Source organism: Heptranchias perlo, chromosome 19, assembly GCF_035084215.1.
Source record: "Heptranchias perlo isolate sHepPer1 chromosome 19, sHepPer1.hap1, whole genome shotgun sequence".
NCBI classification, from domain to species: Eukaryota; Metazoa; Chordata; class Chondrichthyes; order Hexanchiformes; family Hexanchidae; genus Heptranchias; species Heptranchias perlo.
The window spans coordinates 40963418-40988175 of NC_090343.1; the positions used below are offsets into that span (position 1 = coordinate 40963418).

General features: G+C 44.8%; 1 protein-coding gene across 1 annotated transcript in view; it reads left to right on the forward strand.

Annotated features, from left to right (window-relative positions):
* Window positions 1-24758, forward strand: part of LOC137335495 (solute carrier family 12 member 5-like) — a 290880-nt gene that overhangs the window by 188146 nt on the left and 77976 nt on the right. Inside the window, exons 5-7 of the mRNA XM_068000838.1 lie at window positions 1428-1558; window positions 4129-4370; window positions 16137-16348. Coding sequence (XP_067856939.1) covers window positions 1428-1558; window positions 4129-4370; window positions 16137-16348 — 585 coding nt within the window. The remainder of the gene's footprint in view (window positions 1-1427; window positions 1559-4128; window positions 4371-16136; window positions 16349-24758) is intronic.

Sequence of the window (24758 nt, forward strand, 5' to 3'; positions counted from 1 at the left end):
TTTTAAGGAGTGTCTTAAAGAAGGAGAGAGAAGCAGAGAGGAGGAGAGGTTTACGGAGCGAATTCCAAAGCTTATGGCCTAGGCAGCTGAAGGCACGGCCGCCAATGGTGGAGCGATGAAAATCAGGGAGGCGCAAGAGGCCAGAATTGAAGGAACGCAGCCACCTCGGAGGGTTGTAGAGCTGAGGGAGGTTACAGAGATAGGGAGAGACAAGGCCATGGATGGATTTGAAAACAAGGTTGAGAATTTTAAAGTCGAGCCAGTGTAGGTCAGCGAGCACAGGAGCGATGAGTGAGCGGGACATGGTGCGAGTTAGGATACGGGCAGTCAAACGCAATCATTGTGTGCCATTCTGAGTGAGAGAGGTAACAGTTTAATTTGTGTTTCTGCAGTTACGGTTTTGTATGGGTCCCATCAAATAACACAGTCGTTGTTCTAAGTGGAAAAACCCACCAACTTTCCTTGGATTTAATATGTGGAATAGGCTTCCAGATAAAGTAGTGGGATCAAAAACCCTTGAACCAATTCAGAAAAAAATTGGATGCTACAATTGAGGAATTTTAGATTATTTTCAGATGGATGAATTAAGGTGGGCCAAATGGCTATAATTACCTTGTGATCACACACAGCTGACAGCCCTTCACATCCCTCCTTATTGTTATGCTCCATCTGAGTGTAGAATTTGCTTTTTCGAGCTAATACTGGGAAGCCTGAAACAGACCTGGTTTGTACCCGAGTTGGCAATACAATTGATCACTTATAATACTGCAAAATAATTGTTGAAGAGAAAGCTTACTCACTTTTAAAAGTAGGTCTTTATCTGAGTAACTTTTCCTGAATACATTTGTGCTAATGTTAGCAAAATACTGCTGATGCTGGAAATCTGAAATAAAAACAGAAAATGCTGGAGAAGCTCAACAAATGAGGCAGCATCGAAGACCTGAAATGTTAACTCTGTTTCTTTCTCCACAGATGCTGCCTCACTTGCTGAGCTTCTCCAGCATTTTCTGTTTTTATTTTTGTGTTAATGTTAGCATTGTTTTACCGTCATGGGTCGAAGGTCTCGTCTGTGCATTATGTGTAACTTGTAAAGCCATTCTTAATAAAAGGATTTATGGTTTCATTACATTTAGCACACAAACGCAATCTTCCCCTCCCCTAATCCTCAGGTAAAACTAGTAAATTATCCTAATATGTTTGGCATTTGAGGTGAACACATATGGACCTGAGGACTTTTCTCATCTTACGTCAGGGTTAAATTTGGGTTGATTCCATTATCAGACACATATTGCACACTTCCAGCATCACCACTTTATAAACCTTTGACCTGATCTTGTGTAAATTCGAAAGGAAAAAAACGCAGTGACTATGCAATGCAAACTTAAATATTTCTGACCTCTATCCCTTGTTTGTTATGTGGCCCACAGCTGGTGGCTCCTATTACATGATATCTCGCTCGCTGGGTCCAGAATTCGGGGGTGCAGTGGGCCTCTGTTTCTACCTGGGAACAACCTTTGCTGGCGCCATGTATATCCTGGGCACCATTGAAATCCTGCTGGTGAGTACAAGCAGCAAAGGCTGGAACAAGTAAAAAAGAACAAACTTGCATTTCTAAAGCACTTTTCACCCTCTCAGGACACCCCAAAGCATTTTACGGCCAATGAAGTACTTTTTAAAGTGCAATTATTGTTGTAATGTAGGAAATGTGGCAGCCAATTTGTGCACAGCAAGGTCCCATAAACAGCAATGAGATGATGACCAGATAATCTGTTTCAGTGATGTTGGTTGAAGGTTGATGATGACCGCCACACTGGGTGAACTCCCTTTTCGTGCCATGAGATCTTTTACATCCACCCAAGAAGGCAGACGGGGCCTCAGTTTAACATCTCATCTGAAAGACGGCACCTCCGACTGTGTGGCACTCCCTCAGTACTGCACTGGAGTGGCAACCTGGATTATGGGTTTCAAGTCTCTGGAGTGGGTCTTGAACCCCCAACCTTCTGACTCAGAGACGAGAGTGCTACCACTCAGCCAAGGCTGACACAAAAGGAAGTGTTAGCAGAGGATGGAACTTGGGGTGTGTAATGCAGTCCATGTCCTTTTTTAAAAGGGGTGCATCCCAATTGAAAAATGGCCTGCAAGAGACTTTTGTTTTCTTTGCTCCTTTCCTGCAGGTGTTGACTCAGGCTGGGGTAAAACTCCCATGGGTGCCTCATCCTAATGACCATTCTTTATGTGTGAGCCTCAACAATGATAGTCAGCAAGTCATTTGAATGTGGGGGTATCACAGCTGATTTTGCTAATCTTTAAGACTGAGTTTCACACATGCATTTACTGACTAAACCATTGAAGGAAGTTAATACTGTATTGCAAAAATGCTTTATATTTGTAGGAGTGCACAAAGGTGGAAACCAGCAGCACGACTGAACCACGGTGTCACTGCATCTAGCGCTACAAATATATTAACCCCGATTGTAACTCGGGCAGTTGTGCTGGGTAGGGAGGGACAAACCATCCCAACCTCGGCTTTGTGAGGTCATGAGATTTTAACCCCTGGGCCTCATCGGCATAGGCCCCATTGGTCACCCAACTCGGGTTGCCAACCCTCCAGAATTGACCTGGAGTCTCCAGGAATTAAATATTAATCTCCTGGACACTGCTGCATGCAACCCAGGAGAAAAATTATAGGGGCGTTAAAAAAAAATGCCATTTTTTTTACACTTTCTTTAAACACTTTTGTTTATTAGTTATGAAGCTATTAGAGATGGGGAAAAAGGCTGTTTAACTAAGTGGGGCAGTTTTTGGCAGGAAGTCATGTGATGAAACCTCCAGGGATATGTCCAACCAGAGTTGGCAACCCTACTCCCAGCCAAAACTGGCGGGAAGCGGCTACTGGCCGGTGGGTGGGAGCGAAATGTCGGGGGCAGGAGGCTACTGCCAGGGACCAAATGAATGGTCTCCAGCTCGCAGGTAAGTGGATGGAAGGAGGTTCGGAAGAGCCTTGTGGTCGGGGAGGGGGTGGGGGGTGAAGCCCGGAGCAAGGAAGGCATAAACATTCCTTCTGAGGCTTGGAGGAGCACTCCTATTGACCATGAATAGATGGAATATCTAGCCTAGTGAGATTCCTACCTCATTGATTGGATACCTAATGTGATATATACAAAGAATTATGTCAGCCTTCAAAACCTTCTTTCCGCAGGAGAGGATCAAGACTGAAAACCTCCAAGACATGCTTCGATTTTAGTCCTGCAAAATCTAAGAAATTGACTGCATAAATTACTTAAAGGAGAATGTTTTCCAAACTGGGATGATTAGTATTTTAATAACCTTATGATTCCTGAAGGAAGTTAAGGATATTAAAGCTGTCTAGTGAAGATAGCATTTAAAAAGTAGCATCTGCCTCACCAATAGCTTAGCGGATAAATTTACTGCATGATGTGATACTGAGTCATACACACCAGAAAGATCCCAGGATTGATCGTGGCTCAGTGCTGAGTTGCAATTTGGGCCAGTAGTACGGAGCAACTGGAAAATCAGCGCCAATGTGCTATGTTGTGTTGTAACATTTTTCACACAACGGGTTGTAGAAATCTGGAATTCTCTCCCCCAAAAGGCTGTGGATACTGGGACAATTGGAGCTTTCAGGACTGAGATCGATAGTTTTTTGTTAGGCATGGGGATCAAGGGATATGGAGTTAAGGCAGGTAAATGGAGTTAAGGTTCAGATCATCCATGATCTAATTGAATGGCGGAACAGGCTCAAGAGGCTGAAAGGCCTACTCCTGTTCCTATGTTTTCCTATCTGAAGTTTTTTTTTAAAACTACTTTCGCTTATATAACATTGTAAATATGAAGTCAGTGTTCTATCGTTCAGTTATTGAATCATGATAACAATGGCATGTTACCTGCCATTCACCCACCATGAGTTTAGCTCTAATCTAAATGTTATGGTTAATGATATGTATGGCTAACATAGAGTCGATTGCTGAGAGGATGGCATGACCTGAGTAGTGTAATTGTCTTTGCAACCGGACTATGTTGGGAAGAGTCTAAATGGATAAAACAATTAGAGGTGAGGGTGGCTATATATGTCTATAAACATTCTGTAACTCTCTTTACTTTTTATAGACCTACATGATGCCCAGTATGGCAATTTTCAAAGCAGAGGAAGCCAGTGAGGAGCCAGCAGCCCTGCTGAATAACATGCGTGTGTATGGAACATGTGTCCTCAGCTGCATGGCTCTTGTAGTCTTTGTCGGAGTCAAATACGTCAACAAGTTTGCTCTGGTGTTCCTGGCCTGTGTCATCCTATCCATTCTTTCCATTTATGCTGGAGTTATCAAATCTGCAATTGATCCACCAAACTTCCCGTAAGTACAATACCACAGAGTGACAATGCAACATTTAATAGCATTAAACCAGCAATCATGGTGCCTGCTATGTGTCATGAGACTATATATAAGTTGAAACTGGTTGAACTTCAATTCAATTCAAAGCCAAAGCTTATTCACTCGCCATATCTTCTGCACAGTTAGTAGCCAGGTAACCTGGCCCAGGGACAGGTAAAAGAAAAAACGGTGAATGTTATAAATCTGAAATAAAAACGGAAAGTGTTGAAAAGGTACAGCAAAATGAAAAGTTCCACACAACAAATTAACCTTCCATTCTCCTTTAGGTGTTGATTGACCTGCTACGAATTTTCAGTTTCCAGCTTTTTTTGTGGTCCAGGTAGAGATCATTAACCTTGCCAGTTATTGAGTTACTACCTTATTCTGTCACCATTCCCAATAGAAAACATCATTCCCAATAGAGACACTTTTTAAGAATCCTTTAACAAGAAAAGAGCAAATCCATTTCCGTCCAGCAACACTGAGAAAAATCCAAGTCAGAAACACCCAATGCAAAGCATGGCCTCCAAGGACACATGAGCTTGGATTTTCTGATTGGCATTTTTTTTAACACCCTTGTTAAACTAAATGGTTAAACACACAGCAGAAAACCTAAGCTAAGGGGTTAGATGTTCCATGAAATTGCCTCTGTGTATTTTTCTGGTTGGAACCAATAGTTTCATCAAAGGAAACAGCATCTTAAAAATCATCCGTGGTGTGAATCCCAATTACAGAAATAGAAACTTTCGAATATAGGAATTGTTAAGAATAGGAAAAGAGCATTAACAAGTCTATCTTTATTTAATAGATCAACCCAACTTAACACCTTTTTACCATATCCTTCAATCCCTTCTCTCTAGAAATGCACTGAATTGTTTCATGAACCCATTGGTATTGTCAAGTTCAATGGTCTTTCTTGGTAACTTAATCCACAATTCCTTTACCCCTTGAATGGCAAGAATTCTTCTGGCTTAATCTCTTATTTGCACCTTGCTCATTTATTGTCTCTCACCCCTGCTATTCAAACCCTTTGCCGCAGTGAGTAATTGGCCTTGATCAGCTTTATCAATTCCTTCATAATCTTGCTTTTCTCAAATTTGTACAAATAATGTGAATTCTGATCAATTTCTGATCAACTCCCAGCACTTGCCTTGAAAGAGAATGAGAGTTGAATTATTTGCTTTATAATAGATAATGGTGAAAATTGGAGAGACTTATGAAACTAGGGAACCTTTCATTATGCGAAAGAACTCGCATTTATAAAGCAGCTTTTAAAACCTAAGGACATCCCAAAGTGCTTTGCAGCCAGTGAAGTAGTTTTGAAGTAGAGTCACTGTTGTATTCTAGGGATACAAACTTATTCCCTGAATAAACTCATGTCATCTTGTTCCAATCAAACTTTATTGTTACATGTTAATGGAGGACTGGGAAAGCCATGTGGTTTATCAGCATTTTTGGGGAGTTTTTGCATTACAACAGGCAAGGATGAAAGCCCCAAAAAATGCAAATAAAGAAAGAAAAAGCCAAGAAAAAAGAAAATGGAGGTCACACCGCATGTAGCAAAGTGGGATAACAAATGAAAGGGAGAAATCAGTATCACAACTCCTCTGATAATGAAACAGCCAGCCTACAACAGGACCTGGATAAGATCCAGACTTAGGCTAACAAGTGACAAGTAACAGTCACGCCACGTAAGGACCAGGTAAAGACCTGCTCAAACAAGAGAAAGCTCAGCCGCCTCCCCTTAACCTTCAATGGCATCACCATCGCCATGTCTCCCCGCCACCCCTATCAACATTCTACGTGTCACCATTGACTAGAGGCAGAACTGGACCAGCCATATCAACACCATGGCTACAAGAGCAAGACAGAGGCTGGGTATTCTGTGACAAGTGGCTCACCACCTGAGTCCTCAAAGCCTGTCCATTGTTGACAAGGCTCAAGTCAAGAGAAGCACCGAAGGTCTTATTCAGTCCTAATAGTGATGGGGGTGGTTAGGATCAGGACAGCAAGTCATGGATTTAAGACTCTGAAAAGTCTTACGCATGATATCCATGGCTCCAAAGGATCAAATGGGAATGAGTATTTGGGACAAACAAATGGATATTCATTTGCAGGAGGATAAAAATCAAAGGAAAATAGACAACCAATAAGATGAGTATGGGAAGTGATAGGTGCAGGTGGGTGGTGCTAGAGCTGGAACCTCCTCAAATCCTTTCCCAATACAGTGAAATGAGGTAGGGGGGAAATAAGAGCCCAGTCCAGTCACAAAAAGGTTCCAGAAGTCAAGAGGATGTACTCGGGCCCCGATATTACCAGGGAGGCGGGTTGGCAGTGGGGGGGGCAACTGGGCGCGTGGGTAACCCGCCCAGTGAAATCCGTCCGTTCCCCACACGATCGCGGGTAAATTGAAGACACTTACCGTGGCTTCCGGGTTTCCAGTCATCAACCTGCGCAGCGGGCAGACTGCGCACCCGCATCACAGGCTGTCAGCTGGAGGAGCCCTATTTAAAGGGGCAGTCCTCCAATGCTGCTCCTGGAGCAAACAACCAAAAGTACAGCATGGAGCAGACCAGGGGAAAGGCTGCTCCTAGATTTAACGATGCCTCACTCCAGGTCCTATTGGATAAGGTGAGGAGGAGGAGGGATTTTTTCTACACAGCAGATGGGAGGAAGTGGCCTGTCTCTGCCACCAAGAAGGCCTGGCTCAAGGTGGCAGAGGAGGTCACCAGCAGCAGCAACGTCTCCCGCACATGGATCCAGTGCAGGAAGCACTTCAATGACCTAACCAGGTCAGCCAAAGTGAGTACGCTTACTCATTCTCCTACGCTCCGTCTTCCACATCACCACCCCCACCCCACAACTCCTTCTGCACTGCTAACACCAGTCTATCACATCACTCCTCACACCCACTCAAACCTCATCCTCAACTCACCTCCCCCGTACTCATCCCACCACTACCACTCAACCCAATCCTCATACAATGTGATGTCTCTGTCTCAGACTCACCCTCTGATGCATCGCTTTCACGGTCGGCCTCACCCAAACCAATGCATTCAGTGGTTGGCCACGTCACCATCCCTCACTCACACCTCTCTACTTTCTCCCCTTATAGGAGAAGAGAGCCTAGAATGCACGGGAGAGGGCGAAGACCGGAGGGGGGCCACAACATCAGGTCGTCCTCATGGACGGGGAGCAAGAGGCTCTTGAACTGAGCCATACCCTCAAGTGCCTGTCCATCGGGGATGCTGAGACTGCCACCCGACAAACGGCTGGTGACAGAACTTTAACATTCAGCACTCACAATAGCAAATGATGTTAACATGCCTTGCCATCTTCAGCAGCTCAACATCTGTCATCATGCTTAATATTGCCTTCCGTTCTCTTACAGGGACTTCAGCGACCGCCGTGACGGCGATGGGCGATTCCTCAGAGGACCTGCCGGCCTTTGAGGGGGCATTGTCATATCTGAGTGAGCCATCCACCAGCGCAGATACACACACCTCGGTGGGTCCCTGTCCTCAGTTAGTTGGGGTCGCACATGGTAAGTCACCACATTCAAGTGAGCACAAGCAGACACTGGTGGCAGGGAGAGTCCGCCTCAGTCGGAGCACTCCTTTCCAGGCTCTGCTCAGCTGGACATAGATGCTGAACCCTGGGGACCATCCTTCAAAAGGAGAATGATCGAGGGGCAGCAGCACATTTACAAGGTGCTGGAACAGGTGCTACGCGCACTCTCCACAATCGCACAGAGGATGGAGGAATTTCTGAGATACTGTCACAGGGACATGAGGGCATCTCTGAGATAGTGTCGCGGGTAAGTGCAGGAATGTCTGCGATGGAGGGAAGGCTAGCCTCCATCGAGCTTCAAGCACGGCTCACCAATGAGTCCAATGAGGCCCTGACAACAGCCCTTCGGACTCAGGGTGAGCAACTTTCTGCCACCTTAAACAGGCAGGCAGATGCTCTATCACTGGCCTTACAAGGCTTCACACATGTCCTCCAAACTGTCGTCCAGCAGGGTGGTAGGAGTGATATGGGCCTGGCCCAGGAGAGGGATGATGGCGAAAGAGGACATGGAAGTGGGGACGCCACTCAAAGCACTCCCACTTCTCACCCGTTGCCCCCTCTCAACCAGTACCCGCAATGCTGCCTCCTCTCCAGGTGGTCGAGTCTGCCTCTGCACAGGTGCAGGTGGAGCAGTCTTTGGTGGGGCCCTCACGGGCACCGAAACCCAGAGGGCGTAGGCCCAAAGCATCTAATCAGTCAGGGCATGAACAAGAGCAACCTGCCACTACCTCTGCTGCAGCCACTGGGGATGCACCACGTAGGAGTAGTCGGAAGCGAAAGGCGAAGGTTTTGTGAGCACAAAGGGGATGCACAAGGGTGTTTGACGGTTTGTCATGTTTTTTATTTATATTTGATTTTTGTTAATGGCACATTAAATATTATTATTGTCACCACTACTGCCACGTCTTGGCCATTCTTGACTGGCTTGTGTAATAAGTCCCTTTCATGCAGTTCACCATGAACACCCACACTTGATGCCACCCATTGGGTCACCCTACAGTGGGTGTATGTGTAGTTGCATGACTAGTTTGTGCTGGTACCTGTGGCGCAGCACTGTGTTGTGGAGCTCCACGTGGCGGAGGTGGACGGCGTGCCTGGCGAGGCTGGTGATGTTGCTCGTCCTTGGATGAAGTGATGAATGCAGCTATGGTGCCCCCATCCTGACGGTGTGAGTTTGAGGGGGTCCGCAAAGTAGGTAAATGTGTTTGCACAGCAGAGTTTAGGGTATAAATTAATAATTTTGAGTGGAAAGACAAAGGTGTTGCAGCCAAAACTTTGTCTGAAGTGTCAGAGTGCCCTGCTGCAATAAATGAGGTTTTCTCCCCAACTGTCAAATAATCCTTTGCATCTCCCACTGGCTGCTGGCTGAAACACGTCTGTTGCAACAGGGAGTGTTTCCCACAGCACGGGAAACACGCTGAGGATCCTTCAAAATTGCACCTCTGCCAAAATCTCCAGTCAATTTAGTCTGTCAAGTATCTCAACTATCTAAATAAGTATCTAAATAATCATCACGCCGGCTTTAATTGCCAGTGGGAGTCCCGCATGCAGGAGGTGCGCACGCACCCGAACGCGTCTCTGGGGAACCCGGAAGTGAGCGGGTTGGAGCCGGGGTCCAAACCCGCTCCGGGATTCCGTCATTTTCGGAGCCCCCCCCCCCCAACGCACCCACTCGGCCATCCGATAATCGTTCCCCTAGGACTCTCTCACACACCAGCTCTCCTCATGCAGACCGCCCCTCCTAGTGCACAATCATTTAAATATGGTGATCATATGTGAATAATTTTAACCTGAGACAGATGAATTGTATTTACAGTCCTTTCTGGATTAGCCACCTTGCATAATGGCTGCTTCCATGCCAAGTGAGTTGCCATCATCACCAGTCTCTACAGAACGGAGGGAAACCACATGCCACAAACAGCAGGAGATCAATCAAAAGTCCCGTTCCTGAGTCCAATAGGATCTCCACAAGTAAACCCCAAGACACGTTCCATTGGGTTGGGTGAGGGCTCATTTAATCAAAGTTTCAGCCCTTGTACAGTGGCAATTAATTCAGAGGTAGAGAAATACATTTCTATTAGGAAGCAGATTATAATAATGAAGAAAATATATGTCCTCAGGGCATTCCAAAGTGCTTCACAGCCAACAAATAACTTTCTGAAGTAGTCACTGTTATTATGTAGGCAAGCTTGAAGTCATGCTGTATATTTTCTTTTTGTTGGGACAGCACAGCTGCTGCAACCTCTCAAAGGGTTCTCGAACAGTTGAGTGTTAACATGTACAGGATGGTTATAAAAATAACATACTGTATTAACAAATGAGCTCTTGCATTTGCATGAAGAAATTTTTTTATTGAAACAACTGAAATTATAAGGTGGAGGGTTGCTGATTGCACTGTTAATCAATGAGTATAAGTAATAGGAACTGGGGGAGAGAAAGGTGACTGAAAAATTAGTGCCTAATTTGTACCACAACTTGTGACTTATGTTATTCTAATGTCAGAGGTTTATTTTTTCTTAGTCAGAAATTGCTCATCCGGTTTATAGTTATATATTGATTTAAATCGTTACTCTGTTTGATGGTAATTTTTGATGTAGGAGTGATTACAAACCTGTCATTTAACGGAGCAATTCAGCTGATGCCATAAACAGTGGAAGTGAGTTGCAAGCAATTTATAGCCATTTTCTGACCAGAAGTGTGGATTATAGTCTTAAACCCCCTGCCCCAGTATCTGCTATTGGAATATCTACTGCTTCCTATCATTTGTAGGGTTTTCATTCTATTTTGAGTCTCTTTTTATACAGCATCAACTCCCACAGTGAAAGTCAGCCATCTTTATGAGGCACAGTAACACTGAGGGAGTGCAAAATTAAGGGACATAAATATAGGATAGTCACTAATAAATCCAATAAAGAATTCAGGTGAAACTTCTTTACCGAGAGATTGATTAGAATGTGGAACTTGTTACCACATGGAGTAGTTGAGGCGAATAGCATAGATGCATAGAGGAAGCTAGATAAAGTACATGATGGAGAAAGGAATAGAAGGAAATGGTGATGAGGTGAGATGAAGTAAGGTGGGAGGAGGCTCGTGTGGAGCTTAAACACCGGCATAGACCTGTTGGGCCGAATGGCCTGTTTCTGTGTTGTAAATTCTATGTAATCTATGTAACATTCACAGAAGAGGAGTAAGGCAGGTAACGCCATTACTCTTGGCTTATCAAAAACTAACCGGCAGTTTGTTATGGCGAGATTATGGGGTGCTATTTTAACATGGACGCTAAGGCAGCCTTAGCCAGCTTACTGACAGTAATGCCTTCACTCACTGCCCAGGTGATAACTCATAGAGTCATAGAGTTATACAGCACGGATAGAGGCCCTTCGGCCCATCGTGTCCGCGCCGGCCATCAAGCCCAGTCTAATCTAATCCCATATTCCAGCATTTGGTCCGTAGCCTTGTATGCTATGGCATTTCAAGTGCTCATCCAAATGCTTCTTGAATGTTTGTGAGGGTTCCTGCCTCCACAACCCTCTCAGTCAGTGAGTTCCAGACTCCAACCACCCTCTGGGTGAAAAAGTTCTTTCTCAAATCCCCTTGACGATCCGGATTCTTTCCCCTCAGTCTGGTTCAGTAATAACTGAAGTCGAATACATTTTAAAGTTCAGCACAACTTTAATAGCAGGGTTCTTAGTCTGCAGCATTGATTTGGACTCCTGATAGAGTCCCTCTATGCTGGCAGAGCAAGAACAAAAACATACAGAAATCCACACGTTTTTATACAATCAATAGGGTTGGAACATACTTAACGAGGGTCAACACCAATCATAAGCCGGGCATAGGTTGCCATGCGAGGTTACATTATTTCCGGCCAATCATAAATCGTCCATGTGCTGATCATGTTGCTGTTAGACATCAAAGGGGATAACTTCCTCACTTTCCAACTTGGAATGTTCTTCCCTGTCCCTTCTGTTCCTTATCTCCCAACCTGGAATGTCTTTCAACTTTGGCTAAGCTCGTTCCCTATATTGATCTGCCATAAACATGGAGACATTCAGACCAGTCCTTGACTCACATCAAAGACCTATCATTGATAAGACAATGCAAACCTGCTGACTAAGCAAACATATGGCCCAGCAGGAGGGCCAGGCCACTTGTATCAATCTCAGTTACTAACTAATTAACCCTTTCTAACCATTTTGCATTCTGCTTCTTTGCCACGTAGGCATTTTAATATTTTACCGAAAACTGACCACATAGGGATTCTCACCCTCTAAACCTCCCGCCTTTTACCTTGAATCTATGCCCCCTTGTTATAGAACCCTCAACGAAGGGAAAAAGCTCCTGAGTATCCATCCTATCTATGCCCCTCATAATTTTGTACACCTCAATCATGTCCCCCCTCAGCCTCCTCTGCTCCAAGGAAAACAAACCCAATCTTCCCAGTCTCTCTTCATAGCTGAAGCGCTCCAGCCCTGGTAACATCCTGGTGAATCTCCTCTGCACCCTCTCCAAAGCGATCACATCCTTCCTGTAGTGCGGCGACCAGAACTGCACACAGTACTCCAGCTGTGGCCTAACCAGTGTTTTATACAGCTCCATCATAACCTCCTTGCTTTTATATTCTATGCCTCGGCTAATAAAGGCAAGTATCCCATATGCCTTCTTTACCACCTTATCTACCTGTTCCGCCGCCTTCAGGGATCTGTGAACTTGCACACCAAGATCCCTCTGACCCTCTGTCTTGCCTAGGGTCCTCCCATTCATTGTGTAGTCCCTTGCCTTGTTAGTCCCTCCAAAGTGCATCACCTCGCACTTTTCTGGGTTAAATTCCATTTGCCACTGTTCCGCCCATCTGACCAACCCATCTATATCGTCCTGCAGACTGAGGCTATCCTCCTCGCTATTTACCACCCTACCAATTTTTGTATCATCAGCGAACTTACTGATCATACCTTTTACATTCATATCCAAGTCGTTAATGTAGACCACAAACAGCAAGGGCCCCAGCACAGATCCCTGTGGTACCCCACTGGCCACAGGCTTCCAGTCACAAAAACAACCTTCGACCATCACCCTCTGCCTTCTGCCACTAAGCCAGTTTTGTATCCAAAGTGCCAAGGCACCCTGGACTCCATGGGCTCGTACCTTCTTGACCAGTCTCCTGTGCGGGACTTTATCGAAGGCCTTACTGAAATCCATGTATACCACATCCACTGCGTTACCCTCATCCACACGCCTAGTCACCCCCTCAAAAAATTCAATCAAATTAGTCAGACATGATCTTCCCTTGACAAAGCCATGTTGACTATCCCTGATTAATCCTTGCTTCTCCAAGTGGAGACTAATTTTGTCCTTCAGAATTTTTTCCAATAATTTTCCTACCACTGATGTTAGGCTCACTGGCCTGTAGTTCCCCGGTTTTTCCCTACTCCCCTTCTTGAATAATGGTACTACATTAGCGGTTCTCCAGTCCTCTGGCACATCCCCTGTGGCCAGAGAGGTTCTGAATATATGTGTTAGAGCCCCCGCAATCTCCTCCTTTGCCTCACACAGTAGCCTGGGATACATTTCGTCCGGGCCTGGGGATTTATCCATTTTTAGGCCTGCTAAAACCGCCAATACCTCCTCCCGCTCGATGTTAATACGTTCAAGTATATCACAGTCCCCCTGTCGTATTTCTCTGTCTACGTCGTCCTTCTCCATAGTGAAAACAGATGCAAAAAATTCATTTAGAACCCCTCCTACATCTTCTGGCTCCACACACAGATTGCCATTTTTGTCCCTAATGGGCCCTATTTTTTCCCTAGTTATCCTCTTACCCTTAATATACTTATAAAACATCTTAGGATTTTCCTTTATTTTGCTCGCCAGAGTTTTTTCATGGCCCCTCCTTGATCTCCTAATTTCCTTTTTAAGTATCCCCCTGCACTTTTTGTACTCCTCTAGGGCTTCCTCCGTCCTTAGCCTTTTGTATCTGCCAAAAGCCCTCCTTTTTTTCCTAATCCATTCTCGTATATCCCCTGACATCCAAGGTTCCCTGGAGTTCTTGGAACCACCCTTGACCTTTACGGGAACATGTTGCCATTGTATGGTCTCAATCTCCCTTCTGAAAGACTCCCATTGCTCCGATGTGGATTTTCCTACAAGCAGCTGATCCCAGTCCATTTTGGCCAGATCCTGCCTTATCCTATTAAAATCGGCCTTCCCCCAATTTAGAACCTTTATTTCCGGCCCCTCCCTGTCCTTTTCCATGACCACCTTAAATCTCACTGAATTATGGTCCTTGTCACCAAAGTGCTCACCTACTAGCACTTCTTCCACTTGGCCGGACTCATTCCCTAGAATTAGGTCCAGTACCGCCCCCTCTCTTGTAGGACTTTCGACATGCTGGCTCAAAAAGCTCTCCTGGATGCACGTTAAGAATTTTGTACCCTCTAAGCCTTTTACACTCTGAGTATCCCAGTTAATATTGGGGAAGTTGAAATCCCCCACTATTATTACCCTATTATTTGCACAATTTTCTGAGATTTGCCTACATATCTGTTCCTCTATCTCCCCCTGACTGTTTGGGGGTCTATAGTACACTCCCATCAAAGTGCTTGCCCCCTTTTTGTTTTTAAGCTCCACCCATATGGCCTCATTAGAGGAACCTGCTAATATATCATCCCTCCTTATGGCAGTAATTGATTCTTTAATTAATATTGCGACCCCCCCTCCTCTTATACCTCCCCCTCTGTCTCGCCTGAAGATTCTGTACCCCGGAATATTGAGCTGCCAGTCTTGCCCCTCCCTCAACCATGTCTCTGTGATAGCAACAATGTCATACTCCCATGTGTTTATCAACACCTTCAGTTCATCCACCTTATTTGCAAGACTCCTTGCATTAAAATAGATGCCATCCAGCCTTGCTCTGACATATTTGCCCTGTCTTCCAAGCTGACTTGTTTTTTTCTCAATATTTGGCTGCACATCACCCCCTATTGTCGCTCCACTCTGTATCCCATCCCCCTGCCAAGTTAGTTTAAACCCCCCCCCAACAGTGCTAGCAAACCTCCCCGCAAGGATATTTGTCCCGCTCTGGTTCAGATGCAACCCGTCCGACTTGTACAAGTCCCACCTTCCCCAGAAGCAGGCCCAGTGATCCAGGAAACTGAAACCCTCCCTCCTGCACCAACTCTTTAGCCACGCATTCATCTGTTCTATCCTCCTATTTCTATACTCACTAGCCCGTGGCACTGGGAGTAATCCAGAGATTACAACCTTTGAGGTCCTGCAAATAAGGTGGATGAACTCTGCAAATATAAATTACCAGCATTGGAATTTACTGCTGGTTCACACAAAGATTAGCTGGAATTATGAATTAGACAAACACGTGAGAATGGGGACCGTAACCTGTGCTAATGAATTGAATGTTATATACTTCAGACTTTAAAACTATATTACAAAGGTTTTACTGAGTCTCAAGTGTTCATTTTGGTAAAGTTAAATATAAAGGTTCTTTCTTTGGAACCAAATCAGTGCTTCCAAGATGAAGACAAGCTCAGATCATTGACAGACACACATCACGGGCAAGACCAGATCGCGGACCGGCCCCAGATCGCAGACCGGCCCCAGATCGCAGAACCTCATAATATCTAAAGAGTTTCAAAAAATCCACAAACACAAGATGTATTACATGGCAACAAATTGATGGTTATTGTAACACCAGTCAGGATCTCAGCCCCTCCATGTGTCCATCTATCTATGTAAAGGTTTTGTGTCTAGCACACATCCGTCACACTCAAAAGTGTGAAAAGTGTAAAATTTTCTGACCCGGAGCTGAAAATTTACAAATACTTGACTCTCTGCAAACTTCCCTCATTGACAACAAACTACCAAGACTTGACACCAACATGTGCCTACTCGCAGAAAATAAACTGTGTGGCCTTAAAGGAACAGGTCAGCTAAAGCACATCTCCACCTTAGCTGCAGAATAATACATGGGCATTACATGGTGTAACATTATATCACCCCCACTTACCGTGAGCAATGCCACGGGAGATCTGCGAGTGGATTATGATAGATTTATGGGGAGAGTTACTCCTGTATGTTGTTTTCATCAGTGTGTATCCGAGGTTTCCTCAGAGATACTTCACATTTCCAGGTCCACGGTTAATAGGATGTTATCTCTGTTTTCAGTGTCTGTATCCTAGGGAACAGGACGTTGTCACAGCAAGATTTTGACGTGTGCGCCAAAGTGATCACCGTGGGCAATGAGACCGTAACTACCAAGCTTTGGCAGCTCTTCTGCACGTCTGGTTTCCTCAACGCCACGTGTGACGAATACTTTGAGAAAAACAACGTCACTGAACTTCAAGGGATCCCCGGAGTTGCCAGTGGTCTCATTACTGGTAAGTGACGATAAAACAAGCAGCGGAAAGGCACGATACTCTAAGTGGCAGCTTGTGCACAGGTAAACAGTGAATAGGTTTCGAATTGCTTTTTCTTCATTTTTTTTCTCCTGTTTGCTCCCTTTCTCACCTAAAGATGCTGACCTTTGCTGGGCATACAGTTCCACAGGTATCGGCCTCACCTTCTCATACCTCACCCAGGTAGCCATTTTTCACTCGTGAGCCCTGAGAGTAAGAATCATTAAGCTATTCAACCCCAGAGTCATCACAGCTGAGCCCAAACCTGTGATCACGCAACATTCACAGGGGTCACTGGATACTAGTTAGGAACAAAAGCTCTGCTGATTTCCTCCCCCCCTCCCTCCTTAACCAAAGGCACTGAGGCCAGTTATAACAGCCCCACTTCTGCCTCAGCTGAGAACAGCTAATTTGGCACAACCCACAATGAAATCTGAGGCCCTCTGGCCTAACTGGCTTAGTACCCTTACTGGGCCATGGAGGGAGCTAGGAATATTTTTTTTCCAGTTGTCCCATTGTATGATTCTATTTTTGTGTCATGTAAAAAGAGCATGGGAATAAAGAGTTTGTTAGAGAGGAAGGGGGTAATTTTAACCTAACCCATTCAAGTGGAAACTGATGGGATCAGGTTGGGCGCCCATTTTATCCCCCGCCCATGGAAGTCAATGGAAAGTACAATGAGGCCGGGTGTAAAACGAGCAGCTGACCCGATCCCGTCAGTTTCCCGCTGGACAGAATCATAGAATGGTTACAGCACGGAAGGAGGCCATTTGGCCTGTCGAGTCTATGCTGGCTCTCTGCAAAAGCAATCCAGCTAGTCCCACTCCCCCGCCCAGTCCCTGTAGCCCTGCAAATTCTTTCCCTTCAAGTACTTATCCAATTCCCTTTTGAACGCCACGATTGAATCTGCCTCCACCACCCCCTCGGCCAGTGCATTCCAGATCACAACCGCTCGCTGTGTAAAAAAAGTTTTTCATCTTTGGTTCTTTTGCCAATCACCTTAAACCTGTGTCCTCTGGTTCTCGACCCTTCCACCAATGGGAACAGTTTCTCTCTATCTACCCTGTCTAGGCCCCTCATGATTTTGAACACCTCTATCAAATCTCCTCTCAACCTTTTCTGCTCCAAGTAGAACAACCCCCAGCTTCTCCAGTCTATCCATGGGATAGTTCCTCATCCCTGGAACCATTCTAGTAAATCTTTTCTGCATCCTCTCTAAGGCCTTCACATCCTTCCTAAAGTGTGGTGCCCGGAATTGCACACAATACTCCAGTCATGACAGATTAGGGTAAAATTACCCCCTGAGGTCTTTATATCCTTTATTGGTTAGCTGGAAATTGATGTTAAGAGAGTGAGGAAGAATTATGGGACTAGACGTTCAACTTGTCACCCTGATGTAAAATTGGCATTGTGGATTGGCCGCTGGTTTGAAATCGATGGAAATGAAAATCAGGTGTTTTTTTTTCAAAACAACAACAACTACTACTACTACTTGAATATTTATAGTACCTTAAATGTAGAAAAACGTCCCAAGGCACTTCACAGGAGCTTAATCAGACAAAAATTTGACAACGAGCCACATAATGAGATATTATGACAGGTAACCAGAAGCTTGATCAAAGAGATAGGTTTTAAGGAGCGTTTTAAAGAAGAAGAGAGAGGCAGAGAGGTTTGGGGAGGGAATTCCAAATCCAACAGCCAAGTCAGCTGAAGGCACAGCTGCCAATGGTGGGGTGATGGAAATCAGGAATATGTAAGAGGGCAGATTTGGAGGAGCATAGAGATCTCAGAGAGCTGGAGGTTACAGGGATAGGGAGGGGCAAAGCCATGGAGGGATTTGAACACATGGATGAGAATTTTAAAATCAAGGTGTTGCCGGACCGTGAGCCAACAAGGCAGCCGATCTGCAATGCCAGGCCGGTCAGTTGAAAATCTACCCCTTGTTTTCTCTGTTAGTGAGGGAACCACACACAGTATTATTATATCAAGTGTTGTGGGGCTAAGTGTTAGAACAGGGCTCCTGGGCTCATTTCCCCAAGTTCTCTAACTTCCAAAAACATGGCCCATGACTCTCTGTTTGTTGACTTTCATCTCTAAGGAGTGTCGGACAAAAGATAGTTAGAGAAAAATAATTTATTACAGCAAAGCAACAGTTGATAAAAGATACAGCGCAGTAACTCTGTTCTGCAATAAAAACAGAAGATGCTGGAAAACACTCAGCAGGTCAGGCAGCATCTGTGGAGAGAGAAATAGAGTTAACGTTTCAGTTCTATGACTTTTCATCAGAACTGTCCAGACACATGATCAAACACAAGAAGGGAAACAGAAAGTAATGAAGGTGAACAAGGTAAAAGAGACAAACAGAAATCCCGTCAGAGAGAAGAGCAGAACCTCTTCAAGATGGACATTCCTGGGAGGGAACTGGCAGTGAATTAAACACTAAAACAAAAGCAAAATACTGCGGATGTTGGAAATCTGAAATAAATAAATCTGACAAAGTAACTCTGTTCTGCCTACAGCAGTAGAGATAGGTTTGCTGCATACAACTAACATCTTACATGGCAAGTACAATTTAAAACAATATAGTGTTGAATTACCGACACAACAAATCTGCTACCTGTGCAGTTAGAAAGGAAGTCAGAGAGGAAAAGAAAAAAAAATAGTCCAGATTGTGAAGGAAGTAGGACCCAGATGCCAAAGAGAGAGATGGAGAGAGAAAATGTGACTTGGATCTACATCACAGGGCTGTCAATTAAAAACTACCACAGGTGCCTACCAAACACCAGTTTCTTGAGAGCCTCTTCCCTATTTGTAAGAATCCACTGGGTCTTTCCTATTACTAAAGCAATTTGGCGTTAACTGGTGGAATATCTCAAAATATTGTGAATATGTGGCTTATAAAGGCCCATTACGTTACCTGTTGTAAAGGCACTAGAACAGTTTCCTGCTTCTCAAATGTTCTTTCTTTGCTTGGATTTTATCTGGAAGCACCCAGCCATAATTTTAAACCAAATAGTGTATATTTTCCTCCTGGTATAAAGCATTATAAAACAAAAAGTGAATTAAATTGGTGAAAGCTTTTGTAAATTTACTGTGAAATGAATTAGTGTCACCTGTATGTGCTTTATCTCATGTGGGTAAAGTGATGAGATGTAACTAACAAAAGCAGAAAGAAAACATTGGAATAGGTGTAGGCCTTTCAGCCCCTCAAACCTGTTCCACCATTCAATTAGATCATGGCTGATCTGTATCTTGACTCCATTTACCCGCCTTGGTTCCAGATCCCTCAATACCCTTGCCTAACAAAAATCTATCGATCTCAGTATTGAAATTTTCAATTGACCCCAAGCCTCAACAGCTGTTTGACGGACAGTGTTCCAGATTTCCACTACCCTTTGTGTGAAGAAGTGCTTCCTGACATCATCCCTGAACAGCCTAGCTCTAATTTTAAGGTTATGCCCCCTTGTTCTGGACTCCCTCACCAGAGTCTATCAAATCCTTTAATCATCTTAAACACCTCAATTAGATCACCCCTTAATCTTCTGTACACAAGGGAATACAAGTCTAATCTATGCAACTTGTCCTCATAATTTAACCCTTTTAGCCCCAGTATCATTCTGGTGAATCTGAGCTGCACCCCCTCCCATGCCAATATATCCTTCCTGAGGTACGATACTCAGAACTGAATACAATACTCTAAATGGCGTCTAACCAGAGCTTTATACAACTATAGCGTAACTTCCACCCAATTGTATACCAAACAAAAAGCTTAGAAAGAGCTGGCTAACTCCTCCTCAGTGTCTGGACAACTTGATGAAGTTGTTTGGAGCGAAACAGTTGGAGCCTGTTCTTGTGAAAGAATCAATTCAAAAAGGGCCATGTTGGATTTTAAACAGAGGTGAGGCAGGTGAAGTCCTAGCTGGATCACTGTTAGAATCAGTATTGCTTCTTCCTGTGGGCTGCAAAGATGTAATTTCCAACCACTCTCACACAATGGTCCTGTCAGTCATAGCCCCTGCTTTCAAACCACACCTACACTATCGAACGCAACCCCCTCCTGTTGTTGTCAGACCCAATCAAGTTGAAGCCAAGTAAATTCCTCTTTTTATGATAAAATCACACAATCTGGGTGGGGGGGATTTGGGGTGAAACTTGATTTCACTGAGTCCCCATCATTTTCTGCCCCCAATTCAAAATTCCAACACTGGTGGTGTTGGGTGCCTCTTGTGCCCATCCCATCCTATGGAAGCAAAACTGGAAGTGGTAGGGCTGGTGGGATGACACCTGGCATCCTAAATTCCACCAGTTCCACCTCCATTACCCCCCAGGCATGCATTAATGTTGTTTTGTTTTTGGAAGTGGCAAATTGAAATTCAAGGCACTTAAGTCCTTCTTATATGATTTTCGTCCAGCTCAGATGGGTCTGGTACACTGCGGTAAAGTGCTGCACCAGCATTCACACCTCTGGGATGGCAAGATGGTATGGGCGCCCATCCAAAATATGTATATTTGTTGATCAAAGGATTTCAGACAGGGTCAGTGCCAGTGCCACTTGGCAGACAGAAGTACTGCCATGTTACGCGTCCAGTGGCTCAATGCTCCGCAAGGAATTTCTGAGCTTTGAAGTACATCACGTATTGTATGTTATTTGCTTTGACAGAAATACTTGCACTGACATCATGCCTTTCACATCCTCAGGATGTCCCAAAGTACTTCACCGTGAATTGTTCTGAAGCGCAATCACTTTTGTTACGTAGGCAAATGCAACAGCCAATTTGCACACAGCAAGATCCCACAAACAACAGAAGAGATGAATGAGCCATTTTGATGGCATTAATTGAGGGACGAATTTTGGCATAGGACACTGCGGGAAAGCCCTATGGGAATAACTTCCATGCTGACCATAGTAAATAAAGCATATATGTGACAGATTTGTAGAGAGATTGCAGGCACCGTGAACCACCCGATTGGACAAATAAACTGTCATTGCAAGCTTCCACACTAAATGGTACAGAGGTAGTAACTTACATCAAGTTATCACTTTAATAAGTAATGCCATGTAATATTACCACTACACTTGCCTGAATTGTGCCCTTGACATTCATTCATTCATTCATTCATCTTGACTAAACCTTTGCCTTCAGTGCAGTCAGAAGAATTGCATCAAAAGTTGTGCAATGCGCCAAATAAGGGTTGGCCACTTTTAAAAAATTTATTCATGGGATGTGGGCGTCGCTGGCAAGACCACCATTTATTGCCCATCCCTAATTGCCCTTGAGAAGATGGTGGTGAGCCGCCTTCTTGAACCGCTGCAGTCCGTGTGGTGAAGGTACTCCCAAAGTGCTGTTCCAGGATTTTGACCCAGCGACGATGAAGGAATGGTGATATATTTCCAAGTCAGACTGGTATGTGACTTGGAGGGGAACGTGTTGTTCCCATGTGCCTGCTGCCCTTGCCTTCTAGGTGGTAGAGGTCGCGGGTTTGGGAGGTGCTGTTGAAGAAGCCTTGGTGAGTTGCTGTAGTGCATCTTGTAGATGGTTCACGCAGCAGCCACGGTGCACCGGTGGTGGAGGGAGTGAATGTTTAAGGTGGCGGATGGGGTGCCAATCAAGCGGATTGCTTTGTCCTGGATGATGTCGAGCTTCTTGAGTGTTGTTGGAGCTGCACTCATCCAGGCAAGTGGAGAGTATTCCATCACACTCTTGCTTGTGCCTTGTAGATGGTGGAAAGGCTTTGGGGAGTCAGGAGGTGAGTCACTTGCCGCAGAATACCCAGCCTCTGACCTGGTCTTGTAGCCACAATATTTATGTGGCTGGTCCAGTTAATTTTCTGGTAACTGGTGACCCCCAAGATGTTGATGGTGGGGGATTCGGCGATGGTAACGCCGTTGAATGTCAAGGGGAGGCGATTAGACTCTCTCTTATTGGAGATGGTCATTGCCTGGCGCTTGTGTGGTACGAATGTTACTTGCCACTTATCAGCCAATTACAAGCCTGAATGTTATCTAGGTTATGCTGCATATGCGCACGGACTGCTTCATTATCTGAGGGGTTGCGAATGGAACTGAACACTGTGCAATCATCAGCAAACATCCCCACTTCTGACTTTGTGATGGAGGAAAGGTCATTGATGAAGCAGCTGAAGATGTTTGGGACTGGGACACTACCCTGAGAAACTCCTACAGTGATGTCCTGGGGCTGAGATGATTGGCCTCCAACAACCACTACCATCTTCCTTTATCTAGATATGACTCCAGCCAATGGAGAGTTTTCCCCCCGAATCCTGTTGACTTCAATTTTACTAGGGCTCCTTGATGCCACACTCGGTCAAATGCTGCCTTGGTGTCAAGTGCAGTCATTCTCCCCTCACCTCTGGAATTCAGGTCTTTTGTCCATGTTTAGACCAAGGCTGTAATGAGGTCTGGAGCCGAGTGGTCCTGGTGGAGCCCAAACTGAGCGTTGGTGAGCAGGTTATTGGTGAGTAAATGCTGAGTGATAGTACTGTCGACGGCACCTTCCATCACTTTGCCGATGATTGAGAGTAGACTGATGGGGCGATAATTGGCCGGATTGGATTTGTTCTGCTTGTTGTGGACAGGATATACCTGGGCAATTTTCCACTTTGTCGGGTAGGTGCCAGAGTTGTAGCTGTACTGGAACAGCTTGACTAGAGGCACGACTAGTTCTGGAGCACAAGTCTTCAGCACTACAGGGATGTTAGTGGGGTCTATAGACTTTGCTGTATCCAGTGCACTCAGCCGAAGAGAAGGTGACTTGAACTTTAAAGGCCAATTTTGTGAATCAAACCCTCACATGCTCAAACGGATGAATCTTCATAGTGTGAGGATTCGATTCACTCATGGATGTTTAAAAGCTCAAATCACCCTTTTCCTTTGAACAGCATAGCTATATTTGGTATATTGCACAGCTTGCTGTGCTTTTATAACTGTTTTTAGTCGGTCAAACAAAGGATTTTGGGGATACTCAATTGGAATTGTTGTTTTCCTATGCAAACTTGACAGGATCAGAATGGGTGTAGCACCGTTTATGAGCTGTGACTTTGTGGATGATCAGATAAAGGATACTTCAGAAAGGGAGTATTGAGGGCATCAGGGGCTTAATACTGTGCCAACCAACTACTCCAGGGCAAAGTGCTTCTAGACAAGGCACAGTTACCTGGAGCCAACCAAGGGCCATTGTCTGATGAGACTCATTCAAAGCAAAGAAGCGCTCAGTGAGTTGTGCCATTTGCTGCAAGATGACCTGCAGGTAAAGTCAACAAGTAGAACAAACAAAAATGACAGGCAGGAAAAGACCAGCTGGCTCATCAAGCCTGCCCCACATTCATGATGCCTGGAGCATCATAACTAGATATTTCCTATGTCCCACCACCCCTCCCAGCGGCCATTTAATCTCCTGGGAGAGGTAAAACAGAAAACAGAAAAAAAAAATCCCAGGGCCAAAAAGGGAACAAAATCTAGAAAATTCCTCTCCGATCCCCTCAGGCGATCGAAACCAGAAAAGTAACGTCAGTGGACGTGACGATAACAGCTGCTTTGAATTTATATGCCAGGAACCCAAGGAAGAATTGGCTGGAAACAATGGACTGCTGCTTTCTGCACATGATGGACACTGTTTACAAAAAGGTGCTTTGATTCATCATGGACCACCAACAGTGGAAGCAAACCCCATTTACCCGCATCCATGAAAGCTCTTACCCAACAAACGATCTCAGTTTTGAAATATTCAATTGACCTAGCCTTACTTAAAATTCCGAAAAATAACACCAATTCTGAACTGAAAATAAAATCAGGTCAGCTTCCTAGGCCTTGTATACTTGCTTACTTCAGTAGGGAGGTGGTGGTGGGGGGTGTAATTTAGCTGATATGGAATAAGGGTATCTTGCACAGTTATCTGTTTGCTTTTCTACGGATAAAAGTACATTGATTAGAATGGGTCACTGTGCAGTTATTCAGGTCAGTAAGAACATCACCCGTGTGTGAACCAATGCAATTTGACTGTGATTATTGCGGCTGGCTCAATTTGTATGGAAATAGCATAAATAAAGACGGTTCCACAGCTGCAGCACAAATATTCGGAGCCAGCTCCTGTTTGACAGGACGTGTTCTACCTGCAGGAAGAGAACATAATATTAGATAAAAAATGAAATTTCATCTGCAACTAATCCTACTCCGCACACCACTGATTCTATTGAATATAAAGATAGGCCTCATATTGTAGGCATAATGCTGCAAGTGGGTTGGTGTGGGGAAAATGCACCCATTCAGTTGAATCCATTCACCACCACAAACCAATAGGTTCAAACAAATGGTGGCCCGAATGCATCAACATAGATTTCTGTTTAAACTGCTAGATTTGTCTAATATATTTGT